Consider the following 18,026-nt stretch of genomic DNA (forward strand, 5'->3'; position numbering starts at 1 on the left):
ACTGTCTTTATACCCATTCTCCTTCCCTCTCCGTCCTTCCTCCAGCTTCAACCTCCGAATGAAACACAACAATGTCCTTCTCATCTCCTGCAAGGCAAGTGCTGTTTTGTTCACCCCAAGTGCATCCCAGCTGTAAGTGATCTCAACAGACAAGGAGTGAAGAAAAGAAAGACAATCTAGTTTTTAAACTCTGAGTATAATATTTGGTGTAGTAGGAACTACTGAATAAAGGGTGTTTCATCGTGGTGCAGTATAGAACGGGAGTTTGGAAGCTGATGTCTCTCATGCCTCTTCGGGGCTGGAAAAAGCATCAAATCTCACCCACTTTTATATCCAAAAAGAGTCTGTTTTGGGGGGAGAACCAGTCACTTCCTTCTTTAGGGTGTGTGTGTGTTTTTAATACACTAATTAATTTTTATTGAGTGGTGGAAAAACTGATGTCAGAGCTGCATTGCGGCTGGACGCGCAGGAACACAGAGTTGTAGGAAATAATACCTCTAGCATCATAAGGGCAGTGAAAGTTTAACCATGGAGAGTTTAAAATAGCAAAGCTGAGCCATATGGATATTAAAAGATATGACTGAATCAAAACAACGGTCTAATATTAAACTCGATTTTGCTGGGGGAGTAGGTTTCTTGTCTCAACACCTTCATTTCTGACTTGGGTGTTGTCAGCTTCTGGCTATTGCAGGGTACAAACTAGAAGGGGCAATATAGGTTGTGTCTCATGGGTTATTTTTTTTTGCCAGGCCTCTTTATTTAGGAGTCTATAGAGTATCCGTTTCCTTTTATGGGGGTCTATAAACTTGTCCGGCGTGACTTCTTCCTTGGTGCCTCTCACGGTTCAGGTCACACAGATCCACGAGAAGGCGGAGGGCACTGGAGAGAAGCGCTTTGGAAATCGGAGCCAAGACGGAGCGCAGTTACATAATTGTACAAAGGAAAAGGGATATTTTGGTTTGCTTTGGTTTGATTTTCCTTCTCGTACCTTTCTGTGAACTGAAAGAATGTTGTTGGAAAGCTCAGTGGAAAAACTTCAGCATCGTTCGTCCCTGCGGGGACGTGAAGTGTATTGAAATGATCCACCTGTTTTATGGCTGTTGCTTTTTCTCTTTCAGGTTTGACATCTACAGGAAGGTGCCAAAAGACCTTACACAGCCAACCTACACAGGGGCTATTAGTAAGTAGCTCTTCTTTTTAACGTCGTTGCATACCCCTGGTCCAAAATTAAAGACCTTTTGGCTTCTCTGTCTCCAGGGAATTTTTGTAAAGGGATATTAAACACTGGTAGGGGTGTGATTTGTGGCTAAAACGGCTCATTTTGCCCAATCTGTGAGGTTATACTGAACAGTGGAGTAGTTTGCGTGGATTCAGAATCTCAACAACAAAAAGCAATAAAAATAACACTGTCAAGAAAGGGAGCTCCTAAAAGCCATCACTGAAATACCCACTCACTACTGCAGTAGCCAGAGACCTTTTTGCTTGTGTCTCCCTGCGGACAGAAGCTGTGAGGTGGCTCCACACACTCATAGGGGGGCTAAATGCAGATTTTTGTTGTTTACCTCTCTCTGGGCACCCCCTCGGTCAGTGTGAACATCAGCTGATAGCAGTCGCGTTCACAATTAGTGTACACAGGCGTTTGCTTGCTGAACAGACACGAGGAGCCAAACTCCTGTGAACAGGGAGTGCAGGTTGTGAATGAGGAGCAGCGCGGGTGCCAATACACGGCGGCCAGCGGTGGAGATGGTTTGGGTAGCACATATTTCTCCCACAACGTACTCAGGGGATTCATCTGATGTTGTAGGTGGGACTAATGAGCAGAGATCTTATTTTGTTGTTAGTTGTCATGCTTTTAAAGAATAAAAATCGCTTGGTCAGAAACCGCTGATGATAGCGATCCGCTCTCACTCCCATGTATCAATACCCAGACTCTGGCTGATATGAATCTCTTGCCTTGGGCCCCTTTTCCTTCCTTCCTCCTCCCGAGGGAGGCTGTAGGCTGAGTAACACGATTTCACACAATTACACGCAGTGAGTGCGCTGAACATCGATCAGGCTGATCCCGCCAGGCCCGCGATGAGACGCCTAATGCAGCTTTTCTGCTCCATTGACCGCTGCCCTCCTTTGATCACAGAGCTGTGCTCTATTCATCCATTCTTGTAGACGGGTCAGCAGCCTTATATGTCATCGCTGACGTGAGTGATGTCACATCCCTCGGTGACAGCAGGCGTCAAATAGAACTGAGTCAGTAGCAGTGAATCAATGGTCACGAAGCAAAGCGCTTGATGAGCTAAAGAAACTCCTCGCTGTGGAGATGGTCAGAGACCAGAACAAGTTGCCCAGGGTGGTGTGGAGTCTCCATCCTTGGAGACACTCAAGACAACTGGCCCTGGGCAACCTGGTTTAGCTGCCCCTGCCCTGCGCAGGGGAGCCGGACGGGATGATCCGCGGAGCTCCCTGCCAGCCTCAACTATTCTGTGCTCTTGTGCAGATAGCACATTACTCTAAATATTGACTTTCCGAGAGTCCTTGTCTTCCCTGTTCTCCTGACCACTGGATAACTCGTACGTTGACTCCCTTTTAGGTTTGCTGGAACTGTGAACAAAGGGCTCGAGTAAAACTGCTCATTTAGAGGTATATGAGACTCGGCGTTTTGAAAGAACACTTTGAACTTGTCAGTGATCCTGCCTTTTCTTCTGTTTTGGAAACGAAGAGTTCCCACACTATAACTGGGCTCCCTTTGAGAATTTGTCTTGTTATGAATCACCTGCAAAAGTGTATGTTTTAGAAACAAAAAAACCATCAAAGTTTTAGGCTTTCTGATCTGCAGTAAACAGCTCAAGTGATAAGTCTGTTGTGGGAAGGCTTGAAGGCTGTGACTCTTACTTGAAATTATTAGCTGACTTATTTCTCTCTATTGTTATTTGCACCTTCTCAGGCTTTGATTTTTCTTCTCTAACTGGTTCTCCTTCTTTTTGTCAGAGGTTTTTCAGACAGCCTGATAGAAGCTTTTGAACCACGCAGTCCGCCAACAAATCGTGGTGGCTTTGCATGTGAGGATCTTGTGTGCAGCTTTCCTAATGGACTCTCTGCCTGACCAAGCCTGGGACTTGTAATTTAAAAGCCAGTAATCCTGCGTGTTGTAGGAGGCCGTGAAGGAGACCAGCCCATTGCCGTGCTGGTTTGAAGCCTGGGAATGCTGCATGATTTCATGATAAATGCTTTAGAGAAGTCAGCCTGTAGTAACATTCGGGGCTTGGGGGTAGGGGAAGTTCTGCCTCATTAAAAAAAGTCTTTAGGGTCTAGTAAATACGTGAAACAACTATGGTGGCTACTGTATTTTGGCTTTCTTTAAGTCTTCCAAGTTTTTCAGGGCAGATATAAAATAGCCCATAGTAGCTGATTATTAATTTAGACCCTTCCCTTATGATTTCTGCTGGAACTTTAGTTCAGTGTCACTTGTGGTGCTGAAGGCTTTCTGGAATGGGTTTCCTGCAAGATTCCTACAGTTGGTTTTGGATTCTAAAAAGGCCTTTTTTTTTGAAAAGTTTGAGATTCATTAGAGAAGAGGGAATAGATCAGATTACAGAAGAAAACAAATGGAAGGTACCAACTGTGCTTCTGCCCACCAGGACTGAAGTGGCAGCTCTTCTAGGAAAGAGGCAGCTCCGGGAGAGCAAGGGTTGGGGTATTTGGTGTGGCTGAAGATGTCCCTGCTCATTGCAGGCGGGTCGGGCTGGATGACCTTTAAAGGTCCCTTCCAACCCAGACTGTTCTATGATTCTATTTTGGTGGAAAAGAGCAGATGATCTTGAACACAAACAACTTCAGAAGCCAACTGGTGAGTTATTTAATCTTTCTGGTCCGTATGTGTTTGTAATTTCAAAAGTTGAAGAGAATGCAGCATACAAGATATTTGAAATCTGTGAAGCAACCCCTCCGGCTATCAAAAACCAGTAGGAATGAAGGAATAAAGCACAGTCTGCTGTTCTTTAGTGGAGTGAGGTTTGTATTGGAACAACACACTCATTGCTGTGGACTTCTCCAAAAAGCGTGAAGTTACCAATTCCTTTTTTCTCAATAAAAATCTCTTCTTCTGGGCAGCGTTGTGATCCCTGTGTCACTCAGCCGGTCGTGCCGTTGTTGTCCCTCACCCACCACGGCTGCTGTGACAGCCCGGACGGACATGGGGACAACTTGGCCATGTTTGGGGTGCCCTGGCTGGCGCACAGTTGGCATCTGGCCGGAGAGGAGCAGTCTGGCTTCTCCAGAGAGGGACCTGTGACTGGGACAGCTGCTGTAGTAATCCTGCTATTTAGCAGTCTGGATGCATAGTTTGCATGCACATGTTGTATGCACACATGGTAATGTTATCCAGATATACTCTACGCTGCTTGGGGGCTGGAGTTCTAAAAACGCATCAGGAAATATCAGAGTTATGATTCACATGGCATCTGTAACATTGTGCTTTGTAGCAGTTTGCTCCATTGAACAATAAATGCTATTAATTTTATGCCTTAATATAGACATGGATCCATGTTCTCAGCCTGTACGATGTGTTAAACACTTTGCATTTCTCTCATTTCTTGTGGGGTGGGGAGAAAGAGTCAGAAATGTAGATAGATGGGGTATGTATTAGAAGGGATTTGTACGAAAGGTTAGCTTGTGAAAGCTAGTGTAGAAAAAAACACTTGAGAGCATTTCCCATCCTTTTGAGATCACCGATTAGCCAACAGCAATGTGTTCCAGCAACCTTTGATATATTGATCACATTATATTCGAGTTTTAAGAAGCCTGACTTAGATGGTCCTTCGAGCTCTGTGGGAACATCCCAGCGCTCTCGCACTTAAGCTGAGTTCTATGCATCAATGGTTTTATTCTGTCTGATCCTAGCCTTTAATCTACTTTCCCAAATATAATACAGTTGTCAGATGTGGGTGGCAGGAACTGCACATTTGCATGGAAGGAACTAAAGGCCTTCGCTATGAAATAAGTAGCTGAAACACCGTGTACATGAATTCTTATGCTGGGAACATGGTATATGCCTGCAGGTCCATGCTAAGGAGAGGAGCTCACATTCTGTGTCTGAAAAAATGCTGGCTCGAGACACAGTTTAGCACATAAGTCTCACGCCACAGAGCTGCCAGCCCTGAAAATGCATGTGGATAAATGAGTTTAACACAAGAGTGGCTGTGCAGGTAGATCAGTGCAAACATCTGTGTGATTGGTATCGTCCTCAGAGGAGCTTGAGGACGAGTTGAACACGTCACTGGGTTCCATCATTTGGCAGCTCTGAACTTCTTGAGCCAGCGGTGGTTGCGTTGTGTTTAGTAGCCCTCAATGGATTTCTTCTTCAGGGCACATCTGATTTCTTTTTTGAAATCTTATAGGCTTTTTTTTTCCCCAAGTATCCCCAACATCCATAGTCAAAAATCTTCAGAATTTAGTTAGGTGCTATGTAGAGGAAAACCTGTAGTTTTCAACCTCCTCTTCCCTGCCATGCCCATAATGGAGAGACAGTGAGTGCTTGTTCCCCATTCACCTCCTTCAGGCTGCTCATTATTGTATAAACCTCTCTCATGTCCACCCTCAGTAATCTCCTTGACAGGTTAAAAACTGAGTATGTAGTTTGAAGACTGGCAAAAGTGTTGAGGAGATTTGAAAGTCAGTCCTTACCAGGCATTTCAGGGCATTCTTATAGGATTTGTTAAGATATAGGTTAGTGGAATTTTACTGTACTGTATTGGGTAAGTGCTGTCACAAGCCTTCACTGCAAGAACTGCATTGGAAGACGGACTTGAGGGAGCGAATACTTTGTACAGTGGAAAAGCAGAAGGTAATTTGGTGGCAGAGGAACAAGTGTAAAATAATTGGGAGAGCGAAAGCCCAGTGAGAGAATGTAGAGTTAGTAGTACCAGGCTCGCATAGCAGTGCTGGAGAACAGAGCGGTCCAGCTGATGCTGTGGAAAGATGATAACGAGCAGAGGGGAATATGGGGAGCAATTAAAGGAGAAAGGGTTGTCTCTATGTCAAACACTCTCCCCTGCGTGCTGCCGAAGGTCGGAGATCTTGTGTGTCTGCTGTTCCGTGATTAACAATAAGAAACACCGAATCAACTAGTCTTGTGCCTAGGCTGCTTTTTTGAGCTCTTCTGTAGGTGTGTATGTTCTTCCATAGGTGTGTATGTTCAGAATTTGTTGGGGTGCTTTAGGTAAGACCTTTCTCCTCCCTGGGCAGTAGAGAAGACAGTGGAAATACATAATTTTTTATAAATATCTTTTTCTGTGCTTTTCCCTGTGTTATTTGATGTAATAGCTCTAAATATAACAGTTATCAAGACAAGTTTTGATCTCTTGGATTCTGCAGAAATTTAACGTTATGTTTTATAAGCAGTGGCTCAGCCCAGGCCTGGAAGCAACTGTGACCGGCTGAGCTTTCTCTTTAGAATCAAATATCCCCTCTTGCTTCCCATTTTCCCTGTGGTCTTTGGCTTCGTTTTTCCCCTCTTCTCTATTTCTCCATCCTAGCTAATGGAGTTTTTGGCATCTCTTTTAATCCCTTGCACTTTTCCGAGGATCAGTAAATGAATCCACCCTTGAAATGACTCTGAGGAAGGGGAAGCAACGCATTTCTCTTTCCTCAGAGCTATAAAGTGACTAATCTGGAGAGTGAGGCACAAGGCTGCAGGTCACCGGGGGTCTGTCTCGGTGTTTGCCCAGCTACCTCCTCCTTCCTTCCCTCGTCTCTCACATTCTCTACCAAGGGAGTGGGACAGGCGCAATTGTGGGATAAAATTGCTCCCTAGCCAGTTGTAGCAAGGAATGGGAATTCAGGCTGTATAGGTCATGGGGAATAAAGCTGAGGAACAGGGTTTTTCCTGCGTGTTTCTCAATCCTAATTAGCGGCTGTGGCAAAGTGCTGATTTCCAAAGAGCGCTCGGTCACTGTAACTCCGCTGGGATTTGGGGGTGAGCCGGTTGTACTCCTGGCGTAGTGCGCCGTTTCCTGGTGTGCTCCTTTGTGTAGTGATTCACGGTGAACGTGGCTATTTTATTTAATACAAATACACATGCAGACCTGTCTCCTTGAGTGGGCACATCCTTGTCTGCTCCAGTCATCCCTGCTCAATGGGATGTACAGCTCTCCTTCCTTCCACCCCTCCGGCGTGGGTCAATGACTCGATTACTGCTATGTGAATATCACTCTACGATGTTTTGAATAGTTTCCTGATGAAGAATAAACTGTAATACACCAGTTACTTTGGGTTCCTTCCTTTTAACTTTAGGTTGGCATTCTTAGGAAGGACGTGGGAGTTTTTGTCCAGGTACTTTGCGTTTCCTTCACTGGGAATTTTCCCCCTATGAAGCGTCATGTCAGCAAATGGAGAAATTAGAGCAGTATCGGGCATTGACTGGATGAGACCCTTATCGCCATGTCCCTGCTGTACCAGCTCTATCTAGTCAGTGGTGCAGGCTGCGAGATGACTGACACAGAGCCTTAGAACTGGAGAAAGAACCAGAATGTCTCCTAATCCACACAACACTGCATGTATGCTTTTGAAGCAAGGAGGTGTTGATTCTTTTTCCTTGCTGGAGGTTTGTAGTAGTAACACAATTACATCTGGAGAAAGGGCTCCAAAGAAATCATATTGTCAAGCAGCTTTGTCACGAAGGAGGGAGAGCGGGGGGAGCAGCATTGTGTGCTGGAGGTGGAGAACGCAGAAGCCATGGGCAATGGAAATCGTGATGGGAAGGGTGGCCCAAGAATTATGATACCCTGCAGGATGTTGGGTATTGTCACGCCATTGAAGTCATTGCTCTGATGGCCTCGTCTGGGTCTTTGTCTCTTAAAGAGTGTTAGTTCGCAATGTGGCTGGGTGGCAAATCCATGGGGCGAATAATATGTCTGTGTGAAAACAGTTTATGTCTTTGTTAAGAGATATGAAACTAACCTTTTCCTCTCCTTGCCTGTTTTTCAGTCTCTGTCTGCTGCTGTCTCTTCATCCTGTTTCTCTTCCTGTCTGAGCTCACCGGATTCATAGCCACTGAAATGTAAGTAAAAGTCATGTTTTCCTTTGTTTGGATGTATGTGCGTATGTGATTCTTTACAGCTTTACTCTGATATCATGGGAAAATGTGTTTGTGATTTCACTAGGCCAGTTAGTTGGCTAATGGTCTTTGGATTCTGTTTGATTGAGTCTGAATTCTCAGTCATTCAGCTTTTTAATTCACTGAAGTAAACCAGGCAAACTTGGTTTTAAAATACTTTATAGAGAAAACAGTTGCAGACCTTCCTGCTCCTGGATTAGCTGCACCCTGGATTTTTCTGTTGAGCACAGTGAGTGTTTTTCATGTGGCCACGGATCACATCAAAAGCTTCTGACCCTTTTCAGTTCTCTGGTGAGCAGGTGTAAGGTGCTGTGAATACTGAGAAGATCAATATCAGTCAGTTGCAGGTTCCCTCTTCCTCCTTGATTTCTTGTCCTCACCTGAGATTGCTTTCCCTCTCCTCCTGAATAGGCACATCCCTCTGTACTTGCTTGATTCAAAGCGATTCTCCAAAACTCAAGTATTTTTCATTAGTGATACGGAATATTTAAACGTGCGGTGCCTGCTGCTGAATCCATGTGCTCTGTGCTCTGAGACTGTGGGGTCCCGTTGCAGATACGGTGGGATCTCTGACGAGACGTTTTCTTTTCCCCTCGCATCCCTGTGAATAAAATGGGTATTGCATTCTTCCGCTCTTCACGGGGTGGTTTTGCAGATGCTTTTTGGAAAAATGAATTGCGTAAAATAGGAAAGATGATTAGTTTCATGTTAAAATACCTTTTTTTGGTCATGTCAGAGCTGAATCTCTGATCTGTGCAGATAGCTTTACTCACATGTGGGGTTTATCTTCTTTCTTTTTGGCTGTTGAGTCTTATTTGGAAACTTAGCTGACAGGTTTTGTGCCTGAAGACAAGCAGCCTCTTTGGAACCTGGCTTTGGGCAAAGTGCAACTAATTTCCACTTGAAAAATTGCTCCAAGAACAAGTATTTTAGTTAAGTAGCTTTTTTTCTCGTGCTCCTCTTGCATGGAGTAAACTTTTCTTAGTAACTCTTAGCACAGGTGCCTTTGTTTTGGATTCTAGGAAACGTTCTCCATGGTGCTGTGATGTGGCGGTGAGCTCAGCGGGCTGGGATGCGCAGTTCCTGGATAGTCAGGAAGGGTGGAACATCTGTCAGACTCAAGGGATGGTCCAGATAACAACAGATGTCACCGCTGAGCAAAAAAGCTCTGAGACAAGTGGGGCTCATGTGCTGTGTTTAGATAAACCATGCTTGACGTGGCTTCTGATCACCATGTGGCTTTTCCATTGTTTTTGCGCAGCTCTGACTTGGGTCAAGAATGTAATTTCAAGCATAATTTTAACCTTGAGTAATATTTCACCTTAAGACAGAAGTGTAATCTAGCTCTGGCTCATTTTTTACGCCCATTGCACACTTAGTTCAGAGATGGTATCTTAGGCTTCTTACTTGCAGTTTCTTTGAATTCAGTTCTGTGCATTTGCTTGTAAAGTTCCACAGTCATCTCATCAACCCCCTTCTCTCAGGAGCTGAATTTTCTTGGTTTTCATGTTTTAAAATGTAAAGCTAGACAAATTGTTTCGAGTTAAATAGTTCTTGCTCTCCTCTTTGATTTCATTCTTGCATCTGGTTTTCTTTTTACTTTCAATTAATGCTTTACCAAAGGAATTAGTTATATTTACCTAATTTTGATCCAGTTATTTGAGTGCACATGCCTTTATGTAGTGGTAGTTTCCCGATTAGAGATTTCTTTTTGAACAGCAAAACCAGATGATTCTCAGAGGGCTCTTCGTACTCTTTTCTTAACAAGATGGTGCATTTTCTGCAGATAGAAGTGCTGTGAGTTCCTGCATGCCCAGCTGGCCAGATTCTCATTAAAACCTCCAAGAGGTGGTAAAGTGCCTTTCCCAGCAGGAACCGCGTGGGCAGGAGGTGTTTGTAAGCAATAAAACAGTAAAATTTTAGAGAGGATGTCATGGAAGACGCCGAGACAAATGAATGCAGGAAACCGATTCGTCATGGACCGTCCAACACAGTAGCTCACAGAATATGAAAACCTCCTTCTGATGAGTTGTAGGTCATCAAAATCTCTGTTGCTGGGAACAGATCACCCACAGCATTTGTGAACAGGCTCCCCCTTAACAGCGGAAATCCTTTGGAGTCACGTCACGAAGTGCTTCCCGGTTCAACAACTTCTAAAGCAGCAGTAAACTTCTTTTTCCATTTCTTACTCATTGCTTTCTCTTCTGGGAAAACCAGTACCATAAAAAGGTGTTCAAAGGTGTTTCTAAGCTCTTGTGCTTCACTTTCAAGTGTGTATCACTGGCAGCGCATTGCGAGGCTGTAGAGTCTCATCGTTCAGAATAAGGGCACAGGAGTGTGAAGCTCTATGGGGTCTGGAACAGTGTGAGAACTCTGTGACACAACTTAAACTGGTTGGTAGCAAAAAGAGGGGAGATATTAACTCACAAAGATATTTTCAGCCTAGTTTGCCTATTAACCAAATACTTTTGAAGATATGGAGGCTGGCAAGCTGTTCAATTCTCATCAGCTTCTATTGCAAGCTTCAAGTTTCTTTAGTCTTAAGAGTCTCCTACAACAGATCCCTGTCCCAGTTTGAAGTTTCCTGGTGTCAGCCGCATCTGAATGATTAACTGGAGCGTGCACTTGGTGCGGTGAGCTTTCCTGCTTCGCCAGTGCCAGCCGTACCGTGAGACTGCGTCAGCCTCTCTCCTCTTGCGTAATATTCCCCTTAAAGCAGTTATGCACTTGACAAAAGCTGGATTACGTGGGAATAGCTGCACATTTTTGCTGGCAAGGTGAAATGGAGAGCGCTTGGCCTGGTGCCTCACATCACAGACGTACCCGTTCGCCGGTGCGGACTCACGCTGACCTCATAGCCTTTAATGCCGAGTAATTGTGCGTAGTGTGTGTGCATGGACAGCCTGCTCCAGGGCAAGTCAGCAGCAGTGGTACCCACAGGATTAACTGTCTAACCCTCACCGACAGGAGGTTTCTTTGGTATCTGCATCTAAAGTTGGAGGCTGGTGTGGTTTGTTGAACTCAATGATAAAATAAGGTCTGCTCCACACCACGCTAACCCTCAACACTCGCATCTACCCACTGTCGGACTTTCTTCTACATTCATATGGCTGTAGCAACAATTCCTCGTATTACTAGAAATCTCAGTTTGGTTGCTCTTGCCCAACTTCAAAGCTGTTTTTTCCTTGACCAACCCATTGCCTTCACGTTTATAGTCTCACCTGCTAAAGACTTGTCTGGGTGGCAGCAGGCCAAGAAACGACACCCTCATCTTGAGGATAACAGTCACAACACTAGAACCAAACATTACCTATGTGGGGAAGACAGCACACATCACAGCAGCGGTGTCGTAACTCGTGTGGGCATTTCTAATGAGCGCTGAGATTACGTCTCTGCACGGGAGCTTGCTTCACTTAGGAAACAGACCTAAGACACGGCGTGTTACAGCAAATGTGCGGGAAGTTCATGCGGAACCAGCACACGCTGTCAATGTACATCCTATTTTGCTGCTGACCAGGGTGGAAAACTCCTGGTTTCTCATCTAGATTTGTTGTGTGACCCCAACAGAGACACCTCTGAGCAGCCACGAAGGAAATCAAACCTTGGGTCTGAGCTGGGGCTACATCCTTTTCAGGGACAGCATATTGAAGGCTGCTGAGGGAAGAGGTTTTTCTCTCTTTGCTCAGCCACAACCCATCATTGCAATTAAGGACAGGGTGAGTTTAACTCTGGAAATCAAGAATCTTCTGTATTTTTTAATATATGTTTTTTTTGTCCAGACTGAGAGTGACTGAAGGCTCAGTACAAAACACGAGCTTAGATTAACCTCCTCAATTCTGTAAAAGACAGATGAAGGAGTTGTGTGCTCCACATTTGAACCTCTGCAAAACAGACTGTGTCAAACCCAGTTGTCCCACTGACCAGATGACTCAAATGGCTGAAGAAACGAAGCTAAAGTGTTCAACGTGTCTGGCATTTCCTGGGCAGGATCAGTAGTCGGTTGAGAGCTAGAAATTGCTTGACGTACCTTGAGCAGCCTTCCTCGTCCATCCTGCTGCTACATTGCAAATAAAGAATGTAGAAATCGCCTCTCTCTTTTCTAATTGACTCAGATCAATGCTAGAAGTTAATAGCTGTCAAGATGATAATCCTGCAGTTTTATCGCCGTAATTAGGTCATGAATTATGTTCCATCGGATCAATATGAGTTTTTCCAAGTATTCCATCATCAAGGAGGAAAGATGTAATTAACTAAATCTCATCTGCATTGCACTGGTGGCCAGGAGAAGGGGTAGGAGGGTATGAATGTGATACTTGGGGTGTGAATGTAGCTGCTCAACAAGAATTCATCTGCAGAAAGCGACAGACCATTCCTGGCAGTGTTTTTTATTTAATGAAGTAACTGGCACTAAACAGGCTGAAGTGACAAGTTTGCCGCTTGGAAGGCTGTACCCCCCTGCAGGACAATTAATTACTTAAGCAGAATATCTGTAATAAAAATACTGCCTTTGTGTAAAAGCATAAATCATCAGCAACATCCAAATCACTTGTTCATTTAAGGTGACCAGATTGCTCACTGGGGACACTTGCTTTCATCTTTGTGAAAAATACCTTGGGCGGTCTATGAAGCAGCTCCTGTGCTGGGGTCACATTATGTGCAGCACAATGTGACTGTTCATCCAGGCTGGCGGGGACCCCCAAAGTGGGAGGAAGCAAAACGGTAGGAGCTTTTGGGGCCAAGACTGATCCTTCAGTGAAGCAGAATTGTTACTGCACCTGCCTTTGGAGCTTTTTTGCCTCTTGGCTCTCCAGGGTATATGGAATGTGTCTTGTGGCTCTTGGTCAGTGAAGATCTCTGGTAATGACCTGCAGGATCCAGCCACACCTGCTGTGAGCAGCGGAGCGTGGTCCTGCTGGAACAGGAGATCCTTCTGCTGCAAACTGTAACCTCGGAGCATAAACATCTGCACCGGCTGCTGCAACTTGTGTGTTCTGATCCAGAGACCGAGCTGGAGATGCAACTCCAACCCCACCAGCTCATCCAGTTGGGGCAGATGAAATGCTGGAGCAAGTGAAACCAGCCAAGCAGTCAGAGGGAATGGGAATTGTGAGCTTGCTCTTGCCATGGACTGACCTTGGACAGATGCTTTTTGGGAGAAGGATGCAAGACTTAGCTGCCTACTTCTCAGGGGTACTAAGAAGCTTAATTAATGTTTGCGTAGTAACTTGGAGATTACCTAATAAAAGGTGTTATATATTTGTGAACTGTTGTTATGCCGTTTGTCCTAATGTACGTGTGTGGGTTAGCAGGAAGCGGAAGGTCATGTCATTTGCAATTTCTGACTCAAATCTACCTTGACGTCTTTCAAACCCTTCTTCCTGCCTTCTGGAGAACCGTGTCTCCTTCCTTTGTACGACAGTGTTTTCTGTGCTGCACGGCGGAGCCAAGACCCAACCTGGCACAGAGACCTTCCCAATGAAGAACTGATTGAGATTGAAGGCGTAGAAGGAAGATCACAAATGGTAGAGCACAGACATATGCACAGTTTATTACACAGTAGAGAATTTGCTGACCTACTTGTTGTTTCTTCACAGAAATTGAAAAGAAGATAGGTTGATTGTCCTGTGTTGGGTCTTCTCTGGTCTGGCACAACTGAGAAGGTAGTGCAGGAATCTCAGCTTCGGATCATTGTGTTTTTGGAAGGTGGTTGATTGGAGCTGAAATGGCAAGCGGAGCCAAGAGAGCTCGCCCGAGAAAGTCTTTTGAGAAGCTTTGGGCTCCCTCAGGAAAGAATCATTATTTTCCCTCTTAGGCTTAGGGTCCTGAGGACCAGAGACTGCCTCCTGCAAGTTGGAGGACAAGGTAAAATGCAACTTGCTGGAGTAAGGAGAGGTATTTTCTGTATGGCTCATGACTGGGGAGGAGAGTGCCTGGTTCTTTGCTGTGAAAGAAGAACAAAGGCTAGAACTTGTAGACGCTGGGACAAGGAGGACAGAGAAGATGTGTTCAGGGAGCACACAGGCAGCGTGCGTGGCTCTGAAAAGTCAATGCAATGTCTCCTCTTGTATTCCAAGGGCCGCAGGCTCTTCAGCTGTTGAAGTGCTAAAGTGTCTAATGTTAGTGGCCGGGGCTGCTGGGTGGAAATAAGTTACTGGGGAAGTTTTGTTTCTGGGGAAACAAAACTGTTGTGTCGTAAATCTGAGTCCTAAAGCATGGAGAACAGGTCTGGCTTTCTTTGGATAAAATCTTAAAGAAATGCTGAGCCCTCTTGCCGCTGTTTCCCCCTTTGGTTCTCTCTCGCGTGCCTTTTGCGTGATCTGCATTCTTAGCCAAAGAGTCCCTCCAACTTTTTCTGTGTAATGCTGCAATTTGTAAGCAAAGGGGGTTAAGGAACTGAGAAACCCAGCAGCACCGCTCAGGAATGTGAAGTATTTCGAAGTGGCTCTTTCTAGAAGTGAAGCAGATTCTTTCTGTATGGATCACGGCTCCTGCTGTGGGGAGAAACTTTCCTTCCATTCCTTGAATCCGTGGTCAGAGTCCCCATGGAGGGAAAAGGTGCACGGCTCACCTGTCCTGTTCCCCTCATTGTATTTTCACAGCTCTGCACCTCACCCCTGCTTTATTCTACCACTTTAATTCAAATAGTCTTTAACAGCAACGAGTAAAATACCCACTCCTATGTGCTTAGGGTCTGCAGAGGAGGTACGTCCCACATTTGGAGTCACAATACAACCCTATACACCGCCTCTCTGAACAGCCATCAAAGCAGCTGCAGTTCCAGTGTCCTTCTGCCTGACCTTGGGTTTTATTTCCCTTGCGACCATCCCAGATTCGCTGTTAAGCCCCGTTACTCCTGGGACACTTTATATTCCAGGAGGGCCAGCTGTAAGTTAGAGCTGACCATTTCTTCTGTTGGAGACGCTAATGCCTTCAGGGAGAGTTGCTAGAGGTGGTTAAATAGCACTTGTTCCCAACATCCCAGGGTTGTCCGATGAAATAAAAGGAAAGGTGTGTGCGATTTGGCTTCTGGGCCCTGAGGAGGGGGATAGCAAGGGAGGCGTGAGTGCCAGTTCTCTGCCAGCTCCATCAGACATAGGTGGTGGTGGTGCTGGAGGAGGTTCTGGGAGGAGCAGCATTAACCCTGGGAGTTCGCTTTACCCGTGAGGTTTCCAGAATGTACTTTGGGAGTGAAATTTCCAGTTTGTTGGAAACAATGATGTTTCTTCTGAAGTTTGCCATGGCAAACGTAGCCTGTGGTGTGTTGTCATTGTGCTTCTGCTTCTCCATCGTGAGAGGAACCTCAGGAACGGAGCAGGTCAGCGCAGAGGGTGCGCTTGCCCAAGGGCCACGTTGGGAACCGTTGGTCCGGTGACCGGATCACAGGACAGGAAACCAGTTTTGTTAATCTGCAACTAATGGGCTGTGTGACGTGGACAAACTGGCCGACTTCTCTTTGCCACAGTGATCTGGTCTGCAACCCAGTGAGCTCACCGCTCGCCCTCCTACGTCAGAGCCGCCGCAGGCTCCACCCGCAGCCGCTTCGCACTGAAAAGCTTGTGAGCCTTCGCTTACAGACCGCACCTGAGCCCGCCTTGTCTGACAGGGGGAATGGTGGAATGTCCTGAGCTGGAAGGGCCCACAAGGATCATGGAGTCCAACTCCTGTCCCTGCACAGGACACCCCACCGTTCACACCGTGTGTCTGAGGACGTTGTCCAGTCTCTTCTTGAACACTGTCAGGTTGGGGCTGTGACACCTCCCTGGGGAGCCTGTTCAGTGTCCAGCACCTCTGAGTGAAGAACCTTTTGCTCACGTCCAACCTAAACCTCCCCTGGCACATCTTCCTGCTATTCCCTCGGGTTCTGTCATTGGTCACTAAAGAGAAGAGTTCCCTCCTCCTCCATTTGTGAGGAACCTGTAACCTCCATGAGGTCTCCTCTCAGTCTCCTCTTATTAAGGCTGAACAAAGCAAGTGAACAAACCAGGTACAGAACTGGGAATCAGCAGATACAAATATTGACCTTCCTAGAGCCGGATGCTCAGCCGCGCTGCCGAACCCAATGCACTTCTCCGCCCGCCCGAATCCTCCTCTTGGCCGGTGACTTCCAGTTGCCCGTGGCATCTCAGGCACAGGGAGGTGGGACAAGCCAGGTGCTGTTATCAAAGAGGTCGGCTGGCAACTGGGATCTCGATGGGGGGACTCAGGGATTGTGGAGAGGTGTGTTGGTTTGGGGGGTTCACGCCCGTCCTTGCTGGAGCTGCTCCTCAAAACCCTATTTGGACATATGGCTTAATCCCAATCTGCCAGTAATAAACACATAGAAAATTTAATGCATTCCACCCAGGAGAAGAGGGCTCAGCCAAGAAGCTTCTAACTAGGTCACTGATGAGCAATCTTTCCCCTCCCTCTGTGTCATTTTTATTAATCACTTGAAAAATACGTTGAGTAATGATTGCAAGCAACTTGTCAAGCCAATTAAAACCAGAGAAAGGTAGGGCTGTGAAGCTGAAGACAAATGCTGTGCTGGTTTTAAATGAGTGTCTGTAAACCCCACTGACCTGTGAGTAATTACCTCCAAAAAATTGACAGCTATGTGTTTCTCAGAGTGAAGGCTTGTTTCTTCTGGATCTACAGGGCAAACAGTTCATTATGGTCCAAAGATGTATCACCAGCGCAAAATCACTTTGTCTTGTAGCTGCCCTTAGTCTGCTTCGTCTATTAGCATAGAGACTCTTCGGCAAGGGCTTGTCAAAGGGTTTCATGCACTTTGAGCATCAAATAAAAATAATACAGAGCACTTACTGGTGAAGGGAGTTTATTTTATGTAGCTTGCTTGAACATACATTCCCATAGCTTTATAATCTGTCTGACTGGAAGATAAATTGTCAAATCTTTTTATTTGATGAGGCTGAACAGTGTTGGACTTTGTGGTGAGTTTCCCCGGCGTGGATTCTCTGGGACTGTTCAGCTAACTCGGCTGTGCTTGCGTTGGGGTTTTTTTGTTTATGGATTGTAGGTGCCAACAATAAATATTTATACTCTTGTATTCCTTTTACTCTAATCTGTATTTTGCCTCCTATGAAATATGTGCCAGCACTGTGGGTGCTGTGAAACAACATCACTCTGGGAGACTGTTGCGTAGTGTGTTAGGTCCTGCTGCCCAGGATGTTTCTTCCCATCTGTTCCTGGCTCAAATCCTCTTCTCCTCAGTTTTAGTCGTTACTTTTGGTTACCATTCATAGATTGAAATGAGATATTCAGAAGAGAGACACGGGGATGCTGTGCTGCCTTCTCTTGCTGCTGCTCGGTCAGCGGTAACGAAAGGTGATCGGTCACACAAACAAGCTTTCCAGAGGGATGGTTGAGAGCGGCCTTTCTATTTATGAAACAAATGGCAAAGCACGTACTTCCCTCTTTCCTAAAAGGAGTAACAGCCCATGGAGACAGGAGCTGTCGCACCAACCTGCTGTTTCTTCAACATTAACTTCTTGTTCTGTATCTGCTCTGGAAACTCGGGTTAGGGAAGGGGGCAGGGAACATAAATCGGAGCAGGAGTTCTGTCTTCATCTGGTGTGAGGGACGAGTTTAAAACCTCCTGTGATTGCCAAGCAAGGAGTAAAATGAAATCACGATTTGCCCCGCACAGTTTTCAGGCTGTTCCTGCTCTCTGTCTGGTCGCTGTCACAGCTGTCACACAGCCAAGCCCTCTGCTCCAAAGTCTCCTTTTCTCCTTTCCTGTGCAAGTTGGTTTTATGTTCATTTGTTTTGCTGTGGAAAGCAGCAATGTGCCGGAACCCACCTGTGTTTTCTGTCCTCCAGAGTTAACGAGCTCTACGTGGATGATCCAGACAAAGACAGTGGAGGTAAAATAGAAGTGAATTTGAACATCAGTTTGCCAAACCTTCATTGTGAATGTGAG

The 18,026-nt window shown here is 45.7% G+C and overlaps 1 protein-coding gene across 1 annotated transcript in view; it reads left to right on the forward strand.

The window, feature by feature from the left end:
* The window catches only part of ERGIC1 (endoplasmic reticulum-golgi intermediate compartment 1), a gene marked incomplete at its 5' end in the record, with an annotated part of 53,499 nt that overhangs the window by 18,569 nt on the left and 16,904 nt on the right, over positions 1–18,026 (forward strand). The window contains 3 exon segments of the mRNA XM_080353308.1: positions 1,119–1,180; positions 7,978–8,051; positions 17,889–18,021. Of these exon segments, the coding sequence (XP_080209434.1) occupies positions 1,119–1,180; positions 7,978–8,051; positions 17,889–18,021 (269 nt within the window).

Source organism: Nesoenas mayeri (assembly GCF_963082525.1).
Source record: "Nesoenas mayeri genome assembly, chromosome: 14".
In the NCBI taxonomy this organism is placed as follows: domain Eukaryota; kingdom Metazoa; phylum Chordata; class Aves; order Columbiformes; family Columbidae; genus Nesoenas; species Nesoenas mayeri.